The sequence below is a fragment of the Melospiza georgiana genome, chromosome 1 (genome assembly GCF_028018845.1).
Source record: "Melospiza georgiana isolate bMelGeo1 chromosome 1, bMelGeo1.pri, whole genome shotgun sequence".
NCBI classification, from domain to species: domain Eukaryota; kingdom Metazoa; phylum Chordata; class Aves; order Passeriformes; family Passerellidae; genus Melospiza; species Melospiza georgiana.
In genome coordinates this window covers 18,026,682-18,038,731 of record NC_080430.1, presented here as the reverse complement: position 1 = coordinate 18,038,731, position 12,050 = coordinate 18,026,682, and the positions used below count along the sequence as shown (strand labels likewise).

At 39.0% G+C, this 12,050-nt stretch overlaps 1 protein-coding gene across 3 annotated transcripts in view; it reads right to left on the bottom strand.

Moving 5' to 3' along the window:
- ARHGAP21 (Rho GTPase activating protein 21) overlaps positions 1-12,050 on the bottom strand; it is a 111,465-nt gene that overhangs the window by 57,652 nt on the left and 41,763 nt on the right. For all 3 annotated transcript variants that reach the window (XM_058040028.1, XM_058039879.1, XM_058039962.1), the window contains exons 2-3: positions 8,817-8,999; positions 2,930-2,954 (exon numbers count right to left, since the gene is read on the bottom strand). In XM_058040028.1, the coding sequence (XP_057896011.1) occupies positions 2,930-2,954; positions 8,817-8,999 (208 nt within the window). The remainder of the gene's footprint in view (positions 1-2,929; positions 2,955-8,816; positions 9,000-12,050) is intronic.

The window sequence follows — 12,050 nt, the reverse complement described above, 5'->3', positions numbered from 1 at the left end:
TTGGGGTAAATCTGTTTTGATGCCCTTTCAGAAGACAACAGGGTGCTAGCTAAAGTCTCCCTCAAGAAGCAGCATGTGCATATTTGAAGCCTCCATGGCTTGTCTGAAGAAAGCCTTGGCTACTTCTTCCATGGGAGGGCAGCAGCAGACACCCACCAAGACACTGCCACAGACCCTGGCCACAGGCTCTAAGCCAGCTCCTCACCATCCCAAGCCAGGGCTCCATGCATCCCTGCTGTCCTCACAACTGCACCACAAAGGCAACTCAAGCCCTATGGGCTCCCAGCCTGTTCTTCCCCAAGTGTCTCTGCTCAGCCCCTGCAGCACCCTGGCCCTCTCCTGTGGGAGATTGCACCACCCTCTGGGTGGGTGTGCAGGGACTCCAGCCAGCTCCTGAAAAAGGCACGAGAGCTCCATGCTGTTGTCCTGTAGGCTCTCTCTTGTTCATGTGCACAGCTGAGGTGGCCTCCTGCTGTCCCTGCTGTTGACCATGAGGATGCTGTGACCAGGAGACACCTAACTCCTTTGCCTGACAACCCAAACTGTTTTTAGGCCATCATCTCCCTCTGGTGTCACTCCTATTTAAGAGCTCTCCTGGACAAATTGGCATTACCTTCCATTATAAATGCTTTGAAACTTTACTGCTTACCAAAAGGAAGATTAATGCAAGCCAGGAGCTTGAACTAACTAAATACTAAAATTCTATACCAGACCCTAAAAAATATAAAAAACATTTCTTTCACTGTTAGAATACATCAAACAGGGTACATGCTTTTATCTTCTGCCCTCTAGACTTAATTAGGTGCTTTGATCCTTTGGAAAAATATTCAAGTGGTCGCAATGAAAGGCAATAGCAATAGAGATGCTTTAATCCACACTCACCTAATCAAATATATAAATGCTGAATTTGGTATGAAACCCTCCTTTTTAACAGGTAAGCTTAATCTATGACAAGGGCAAAGCATAAAGGGCGGGTAATTATAAATTTTCACTGAAAACTGACACAAAAAAACGACACTTCTGTACTGGCACACACTGCTTCACAAAAACAAAATGCTTGGATCCCCTTAGCTTAGTCTTTCAGAGAGGAAAGATCAAGCGAATTAAGAGAATTATCACGTACAAACTTGAAAAGTGACGTGTTTCTCAACAGGGTGTTTCCAGCTGATTTCGGCAGGGTTTCACAGAGCCCGTTTCCCAATCTGGCTGCAATGCAGGGACCGGCCACCAGGTGGCTGCAGCGCCCGGCCCGGGCGCGCCGTTCCCAGCGGAGCGGTTCGGGGCCGAGCTCGGCTCGGAGCGCTCCGGCAATCCCGGGATACCCGGCACGGAGCTCCGGCCCCTCCTGCTGCGGCTGCTGCTGCTGCACAAACATCGCTGCTGCCAACATGTGAAATGACACCTGCAGTTTTGCTCACTCTCTCCGCACAAGCTGCCTGCTCCCCTTATTTGGGAACAGGCAACCTGCAGCAATGTAAAGAGTTTCATCCACCCTATAACCCCCAAAGATCATGTCAAATGCTGGAGAAAAGTGTCTAACACACTTCGTCCCATTTTGCTGCTTTTAAAGGTTTAATACACAAAACTGGCAGGTTATTTTTTATTGACATCTACATCCTCTGCCACACAGTTGTTTCTTCTCTTTCCAGCGGGACAAGTCCAACCTTCTCTCCTTCATGAGAATTCTGTTAACTTTCAGGGCATTTGTGCCCTCTGATCTGTATTTCAAGGCATACAACATACCATGGTGCTATAAATAAGCAATAGTTGAGCTATGATTCATGGGATTAGAAGTTACATAAAAATTTCCAGAAAGTAATCTTGTTTCCACCTTGACAGGTCTCATGGTGAACCAAGGATTTGTTCACTGCTGTTTCTCTACTGAAAAATACCTCTCAGATAACATTTTAGATAAACAGACCTACATTACATCTTTAGCTGCCTGAGCTCTCCCTGCAAGAACAAGAACACCACAGAACTTTTTTCTCTAGGCCACAAGTGGTGTCTTCCATACTGGTTTAGCACAAAGGATCAATTCCCTTCCTTTCCTAAAGGAACCTGCCTTTTTGTAAGTCAAAACAGATAAAGGATGCTTCATGTTTAGGGAGTGATAAAAAGCAGGAAGAGATTAACTTTTCACTGCTTAACACACAGGTGATGACAGCTGAGTTAAACTAGGAGGATGAAATGTATGAATCCATCTGCTTCCAAGAGAAAAGTAAGAAAGTTCAAATAAATTAGTATTTCCCAGAATGCTTCTAATATATCACAACTACACAAAGTAAACGGAAACAGGAATTCACATATATTCTTTGTCTTCCAACTAAAGGAGGTACTTAAAGGCACACTGGAAGCAGGTCCCATGCTTTGCTAGAAATGAGAAGCCACCACCAGAAGCAGCAGTCAGCCCATGCTGTCCCCCAGCCAGCTGCACTGCTCTGGCAGGCAGAGCACCAGGGGAACCCAATGCACAAAATCCCACTGCCCCTGTACCTCACCATCATGACAGACTGGGGAAACAAAGTGGGAATGGGCTCCCAAGCTGGAAACCATCTTCCTTAAATCAACATGTTTTTCACTCTTTTAAAGGAAAAGTAAGATATCAGCAAAAAGGAAGCATGGATGAGAAAATAGCTAAATATCAAAGAGAAACTTCAATTAACTGGGATGGAGATTTAGCATAAATTTATAAAAAATAAGTTCATGAGTGAATTAAGAAAACGTAGATAAAGGCAACATGAGAAGGAGAAAGCTATGAAAATGGAGGGGAGCTGACTGGCATAACCTAGAATTAAGTGACTGATCAATGAGCTTGATGCTCACACTGAAGTGATTTTAAATTTCAAGCTCTTAGGTAACAATTCAAGTCCATTACACAGTTGAAGCATTCAATATACTGGATCTGTAAGACAGTAAAAACAAGACATACCTTGTCTATTCCCATTCTCTTCATCCTAAAGAGGAAGAAAGAGTGCATATTAAAAATTCAATAAATGGAAAAAATGCATAGGCAGCTCTAAGATACAAAGACTTGAAGTGAACTTGTACAGGTAAAGTCTGTATTTTGGTACCTCCTACTTTCTCTACAACTGTTTAACTTAGAGAATTAAGGCTCTTATTTTGAGAATGTAGAGTAATAGCTATTTTAAAGACAGCTAATCACAATCCTATGAAACATTCCCACAGAAACAACACGAACAGGATTATTTGAAAACAAATGTACTAAACCCCATGAAATACTTCCATGAAGCCTCATACTGCACTCTGTGCTGTTGCAAGCATATTTCACCCTGAAAGCCAGGCAGGAAAGGTTACACTTTAATCACCTCACCATTCAAGCTGCATATGCAAGAGATACAAAATATTTTGTAAGCAATGTCTGAATATGGTTCCTGAAATTTGAACCAAGTTTGTTTTGCCTTCAGTACTACTACTGCTACTAGAGGAAAACATGTACCCCAAACACTATTTAGTAACAACCTTGAAGAGTCTCCTTCTGCTCACTGATCCCAAAAATCACACAACTGGAAAGTACTGGAGGAAAATGGCATGCTTAAACTAAAAAAAAAAAAAAATATTACTTATGTTACCTTCTTGTCAACATTTCGGTATGAAGATCACCACAGTTACTCTTGTTTAAAGTTCTACCACTTAAGAAGCAAAATTACCTAACAAGGAAAACACCTGCTTGCTTTCTAAACTTCATAGAGTAATAAATACTTAATCAAATACAATTTCTGAGATTATTAGGCAGCATTTCAAAAATATTTCTAACTACTCAGCTAATTAGAACAGCTTTGTCCTGAAGGAAAGAAGGAGCAATTTTAGAAATAATTTTCACCTGGATAATTCCTCCTACTTTTAGATGGACTAACTCAAATTTTCTAGTTATTTTGTATTTAAAGCAAAATCACTATGTTTTTCAAATTATATAAGCTCAAATCAACTACACACTGACCTGAGCAATCCATTCAAGAGAGAAAGTCTTGAAGAACGACAGGAAAATGATGCAGATATGACCACTATATAATGGTGAGGAAAAGACAAGTCTGTCCTAGGAGCAAGAAATTTCTTACAACAATACAAAGTTCTGCTGGAGCTTTGAAAGATATTTGAAAGATAACTTAAAGAGACAAAGAAATAAAGAGTAAAAGAACTCTCCCAAAACCAAAATACAGAGTTAACAAAAATCTAGCATATATTCTACTTTTGAAAAGCCATGATAATGTTATTGCTGCCCCAACAGTGTGTCTCTAAGTTGGACAGTCCTGTCTGCTCTATACTTTGGTAAAAATGGCACACTAGAAGGTAAGTACCATGACTGCTTATTCTTGAAGCTCTGTAACAGTCAGCTGGTTTTGAACTACAATCAGCAGCCTAGAATTAGACATGGGTAACTTCTGCACATACTGAGTTGTGGCCCTATCTGTCAAGTGAAAAGACATCTTTAGGACTTGACATATTAGAACTCATAACCTGAAAAATCTGAGTTACATGTTTGGGAGGCTACTTGGTTTGATGCTATATAACAAATATTTTCTAAGAGAAAATTTAGCTAATGTAGAAATACCATAATTTATTAAATACTGCAGTGGGTTTTGTCAGTTTTGTCACTGGTCATGCAAAGTTCTGTTACCAAAAACAGCTGCAAAACATTATTTTTACATGGTATCAAGCCAATGAGATCAGTCTTTGAAAAATGGAATGAAGGCTTTATAACACAAGTGTTTTGAAACCAGCTTTTCCTCCTACATTCACCCCTTACACGAGGCAAGATGTCAGTATTTGCTGCATCCATACCTGAGGAGAAGAATTTATCACTTACTTGCTTCTCAGGCAAATGAACTTGGGAGAACAAACATCACATGCAGAAACTGAGTTTCTAAAAAATCCTAATGAACACCTTATGTTAAAGGCGTTATGCAACACTTGCTTTTTGCAATGCTAGCTTAAGAAATCTTCCACACATTCCATATTAATTTTCTTAAGGGAAAGGAGGCAAGCACAATACATAAATGGGTCGTTCCTGATTGTGCAGCTATTCCCAGTTTGGTGTATGTCCCCACAGAAGCATGGTCAAGTACTTCTGCCAAAATGAAGTGCGTCAAATTACACCCTCAGTTTCCAAGGTCATTTTTCACACAGGGCTGTCCCTCCCAAGAGACTGACCAGACAACAGTTTTTTCCCTAACCTATCACAGTGTTTAAAAGTTAATTAAGGCCAATTACAGTGAGAAAGAGACCCTTGATTTGTACTTATATAGTTGTTTTGTGCAGGAATCATGAAAAGATAGTAGAACTTAGCAAAATACCCTGAATTTGACCTAGACCTGCACCACTACATACATATGGAATCCTAAATGAATTAGATATTAAAATATTATATATGTGTATATATATATATATATATACACATATACATATATAACAAAAATATAAACAATCAAAATGCAACATAAAAGCATTCCATTTTAAAATAAGCAGATTCACTTCCTTGAATTGATCATAACCAATCATTTTCACATGGGGAAAGGGTGTCACAATAAAAAAAAAAATCACCTGAAGTCGTACAAGGAGTTTATGTAATCAAGACAAGAGTGTTTTGGGACTCAGAGCAGTCAGCCACATCTTGGAGGCAGATCTGCCTAGATCTCCTTCCTTGCACCGAATTCTTCAGACAATAAACAAAAAGGCTTTACAACTGAGCAAAGGTTTTATTAGACTAACAACTAGAACACTGAACCTCTCCAAATTTAAAAGCTGATCACCTCCAACACACCTAACTAGAGAACAGATTATACATTTTATGAAGTAATGCCCACTCTTCTCCACTCAAATACATCATCTGGCAGGCAGTTCTTTGCTTCCAAGAAAATTCACCTCAGTGGCTTTCCAAGCAGCAGCATCCTCCAGCATACAGAAAGCTTATCTTCCAATTCCCATGGAATATGCAGCTGTGGTGTGATCTTTACCACACCCTGCAGGCTAAGAATATTATGCTCTATGTTCTTGAGATGCTACTGTTGCCCCTTGTGAAGAATCTTGTCCTCCTCTTCCCACAGGATTCCACCTGACTCATTAACAGCTTTTTCAAACATGCAAAACACAAGCAACAGGAGCAGAACTTTGAATGGAGACACTTTCATGAGTATTTCTGAATGGGAACCTACAGTCTGTACTAAAAAAATCAAAAACATATATATATCCTCAAGAATGTGGAAACATTGTTCAAAAGCACTTTTAGATATTTTTCTCTCTTTTCACTACCTCTACTAGTTTATGTCGAATTGTAGTAAAATTTAAGAGATCATAGAGCAAGCTTACCTTGGGGGGAAGGGGCAGGGAGGAATTAACAAACACTAAAATAAAGAAGGTAAAATGCTTTTTACCCTCAGGTAAACAATAGAGACTTCTGCACTGATCTAGAGGGAAAGCACCAGCATCCCACTGACACTTGTGATAACAAAGGGGCTGTGGCTCTGGGAAACATGTCAAGGATTGAGAGACTCCAGCTGTTATGTAAAGGGCATCTTCAACATCCAGCTGTCATCTCTGTCTTATATCAGCAGTGGCTGCAGCCTCAGGTGTGAAGGAGGGACAAGGCTACTACAGAAAGCCAAATAATATTCATTGTTATTATACTCCCTTTGAGGAGTGCAAAATGAAACATCTGTGACTTCTGAGGCACTTACAATTTTGATCAATGAGGAAAGAGAGAGGACTGATACTTGAGCTTACAATCAATGACAGAGACTGTAATTAGCTGGTGACCTTATCTGATCAAAGATCCTACTTAACAGCTGAGAAATCAGATTTGCCTCATATTAGGATCAGGATGACAATAGGTGAATTTCATTCTTTTGTACCATAACTCAGGCATATACATTTCTACAAAAGCGACCATATGAATACTCGTAAATAGTAACATCTGTACTTTTTTTTGCTTCACCTCATGGACATTAAAAGGAAGAGAAGAGAATATAACCATTCAGGTTAATATACCCATTCAGGAAAAGGGCTCGGTCCAAATGATCCTTACTCTCTTTATATGTAACTGAATCCATGAATAAAGGTGTTACAGTATCCAATCATTTCATTATTCCCTTTTCAAAATCAGACAGAAATAGAAATGAATGAACCAGATTCAAACATGTCAGAGAAGAAATAGAGAAAAAATTAAGAAGGCATGAAGATCTCTATTGCAGAAAAAGATGGAGTTAAGAGCTTCAAGACAAGGTGCTGGGCTCACTAATAACTGCTTGAGTCTCTCAAACCATCAGATATGAACTAGAAAGGACTGATATTTAATTTTTAGAATGTCCTTCCCTTGTGCCTGTCTCCTTTTGCATGTGAAAAACATATTGACTCCCTCAGAGACATCTACTGATGGCTTTTTTCCAGAACATATCCAGTCAGTTAAGGAGGCTAATCCTGCTTATGCTGTTTATTTTCACCCTCTGCTCAAACGGGGGCTCTTGTTGAGAGATGCTAACAAGTGCATGTCATTTGTTCTGCTCAAGGCTAAGGCTTCCCCACCCTCCTCCCTCTGTTTCACACTGAATTCAACCAGAGACTGCTATTACCTGTGCTCAATGACAGAAATGCTGGAAACACCTGACACTGCTAACAGTTTCACTTCCATGTAACTTCAGTGACTCCTTGTCAAGGAAAAAACTTTGGGCATTTAAGCAAAGGCTGAATAGCTGAGGTAAATTGGAAAAATGTGCCAACTTTCTTCTGCAAAGCTTTTTCTACTTCCAAAGAAATCTTACAGCCACCAAGGGCAGGCAAAGACAGAAAACTTTACTGAAAGACACCTGCAGAGACACATGAGTCAATTGACCTCATGCTCTTTCCAGAAAGTGTCATCACCCGTTCCCCAGCTTGGTAAGAACTTATTCTTCTGCCTGACTGGAAAAGCAAAAGCAAAACTGAGGGGTAGCATGGCTCATGAAAACTACTACACTTGATGCCTTTAAAATGAGCAAATGCTATCTGAACTCACTAAGAAACAGCCTCTCTCAATTTTCAATTTCCTCTCATTATTAAATGGACTTTTTCTCAACACCCCATATTACAGCAACTTTCAAAAGTTCCAGTCACAAAAAAGAACATGTACATGCTTTGAGAAAGGAAGACCAATTAGCTACTTAACATTCAGATATTCTTGTTTTAAATTTTAAAAAATGTAAAATACTTTAAGAAAGCTGTCTTTTAATGTAGGCCAGTATATATCTTGTTTATATTCATCTCAACTGCATGTCCTCTTTTCAGTAGAAAGAATGTAACACTGAAACATAATCTGTCTTTCTAATGTACAACTGAGTTTAGGATACTCAGAAACCAAGGTAAACATTCTTCTTTATCTCTTAATGTGATGGTGTGACAAACTTCAACTGGGGAGGGGAATAACAACAGCAAAAAAACCCAAACATCCTACCCTTCAAGTCTACACTTCAGAATAGGTAGCTCTTCAGAACTACCTGTTCTGAAGTGAACATAACTTAGAACAGACTAAGTAATGACACTGGCTTTGGGCAAAAACAACCTACAGAGAAATACTTACCTGTTCTGCAATGACCACTGTTCCTATCCATGATACAATTATTTTTGACTAACAAACTCAGTCAATTCCATTTTATTGGAACAGATCAGCAAAAACTATTAAACAGTGTCATGAACCCACCCACCTTACAAGGGATCTCTCATCTGTGTAAGACAGATCTATAAACACATTTACTTTCAAGTAAGTGGGATTTTTGACCCTAAAAGGTACAAGGCTTTATATAAAGGGCTTCATTATTAATTCCACTTACTTTAAAAGAAAACTGAACTGCAGATTCTGGAGGGTAAACTATGAAGTGTCTTAAGGTGAAGCCAAAACCCTGAGATGTCCTCCTTAGCACGACAGTTTTAGGACCAGGCCAAGAGAAAGTTTCTTCCTCCTCCGATGGTGATATAGCTTCACTCTGCTCTTTTCCATCTTTATTTTTTGATGCCTAAAAGAGAAAAAGATAGAGGAGTTTTAATTTGGATCATTGAAAAAAAAAAAAAGAAAACAAGAGCAAGAATTCCCAGACATGCCTGTACACTTGAAAACAGAATTTCTCCCCCCATAACCAAAACAACCTGAAGATCAGTAGTATTTTCAAATGTGTATGCTAAAGCAGCACCCTTTACACCATTGCATCTCTAGTCATACTGCACATAGAATAACACTTAAATTTTAAATTAGGTTAGATATTTAAAAAATCAGCATTCAACAGTGAAAGACTTGAAGGAACCATAAGAAATGCATACAGCTTGCATGTTTTATTTGCCTTCTATTTAGAGATAAACATGTGACTTCCGAGACCCCATTTCTGGCTGTACATATCTCACATACACAAGTACAAAACAAATTTATCCTTCCCACACAATTCAGGCATGATTTTCTTGACTACCACCTCCTCATTTAAGACAAGTAAAACAGAACATGCAATTGGTTAGATTCCTCCAGTAAGACATTTTTCTCTAGTCATATCTATTACTTCACCTTTGTTTTTTCCACCCTCAGCTATTGTCTCCAAACATTTCAGTATGCGAATTCTAAACACAAAAGTAAAAAAATCCCCTTTCCTTTTACAGCCCTACTGCAACCCTTCCTCTCAAATAAGCAATCTTGGGTGAGTTTTTTCCTTATGGGTAATTTTATATACCTATGACTCAAGCAACATATTAAAATATCTACTTTCTCAGCCTTATATAAAAATCTTTCATTTCAACTTTCCAAGTGAGTGCCACACCAGCACTCAAAGGCAGGAGACACAAAGAAAGCATGCAAAATTCTATGACCCTCCTCTAAAGATTCTAGTTCAACGATGCGTGAAACAAATTTAGATACCAGAGCCTATAGCCTATTCAAAGGGTATTCAAACAGAAATAATAGTCTTCTTGTCCTCCAGTAGCTCTGCTGCTGTGGCTCAGCAACTGGCTGATCAGTGCCAGAATTTACTGCTCAGTTTCTCCCTGTCTTACTCCAAATTAATCTCCTTTGCTTCAGTCTTAGAGTTGGAATCTCAAACTGCAGTGCAAGGTGCACTCAGTCAGCTCCAACCAACATCTACAGAGAACAGAGCATTTCCACTCTAACCACCAGGAGACCAACACATTACTACAAGGAAAATACTGCAGCTCCTTAATGAGAGTTAATCCACCAGAATAACATTTTGCATTCAGGTATGTAAAACACAACACATTTGTCCACAGATGCTACAGTCTGTCCTCAGAAACCCACATCTTGCTTTTGTCCAACAGGGAGAACCAGCAAACACTAGCAGCAAGTGCTCCAAAAACCAGCCTCCCTACCTCCAACAACCCTGTTTTCAGCAAGAGAAAAACATACAAGTGGACACTACAGCCAAGCCAAGAAATGGAGCTGCTTCAGGAACAAGAAAATATGGAGAAACCAGAGCAGCCTGACAGCCTGCTCTCCCAAACAGTCTGGAAGAATTAATGGCAGATTCTGGCAAGAACAGTTATAAATATCAAGGACTCCATCTCAGCCTAGTCTGTCCTCATCTATCATCTTCATTCATGTTTTAAAGTGCTAGTGTGAAACCGAGAAGACTCTGCAATTAGATGACTAATGAACGAAAAATTAGTGAGCACTGCAGAACTGCCAAGATGAGAGGCTTGAGCTTAAAGTTCAAACAATGCAAAGATTAGTAAAATTTACATAATCCTTTAGCCTAAGGATGGAGTTTGTTATTGAAGAGTTCCTAACCATTCTGTTCAGCTTCTGAACACAAGAGCATTTTATCAGTTCTGCACATATAAATGTTGCTTTTCAGGCTTTCAATCTCAGAACACATGCAGAAACTGGAGCCAGGAAGAACATCTTGATCCTAGTAAACTGGCAAAAGAAATAGCTCCCAGTAAGAAAAATATCACTGGCCTCTAAAAAATGACAGTGATTTCCTCCATCAAGTGACTCACAGCAACCCCTCTATTTAATATTCCCCTGCAATCTTTTGTTTCTTCTCTCAGATTTTTACACACAAGACATGATGCAAAGTTTCAAATTATCTAACCACAGATATTGAAAAATGTCCATAAGCAAATATCCATAGTTACAAATAGGTAACCAGCAAGCTTAAATCTAGCACTGAAAAAATCTAAGTCTTCAATATACTTGCATCTTTTTTCTAACAAAACCCTCCTTAATTAGCCAAAAGGTAGTTTTAGTATGTGCAACAAGTAAAGACTATAATTTCCATACAGAAGTACTGCAACCTCAGTTCAAAATAGACCCATACAGATAACTTCACTGACTTTTAGAAACAGGAGTTTGAGCATTTCAGTGTAGCAAGAGAACCCCTAATTTCCTTGTAATTTCATTTAAATGTTTAGCATTCACAAGTTACTGAACTAGAGGTTACTCATAAACCACAGTCAATTATTTCTTGAAAGAGCACACTAAAAGGGAAAGGTGAACTTCATGCCAGCCTTGGACCCCCTGCAAGCTCTGCCAACAGGGTAACAGAAAAAGCCAGCAGTATCAGCAATAAATGTGAGATATGTTCAGTAATAGCAACTTTCAGCCACCACTTCAAACAAGCAAGAATCTGATTTATAAAGAGAATCAACATCTGTTCAGTAACCCTCTGACACTTCCAACCACAGCACACACATCAGAATATCCCTTGCCAGAAAAAGCTTTAAAAAGGAACAAGAGAAGTTTTTAAAAACATAAACAAAACAAGGATGCAAGACAGCAAGCAAGAAACAGATGATGTTTAGCACAGACAAGTACACACTACTGAAGGCAAAGTCCCTACAGTTTTCCTTGCAAATCAAACATTAAGTTACAAATACATAAGTATCTCATATCCATAAGAGAATCTGTCTTTTGGGTAGAGTCATTTGCATTACAAGAAATGAGAAATGAATGTTTCATTTTCATTTAAGATCTAACAAACCAAAGATCATTGTGCCACAGTCCTCACTGAAGACCTGTATGTTTATTTCTCTATAGATTCAGTCCTCAAAATCTAAGTCAGAATGCATAC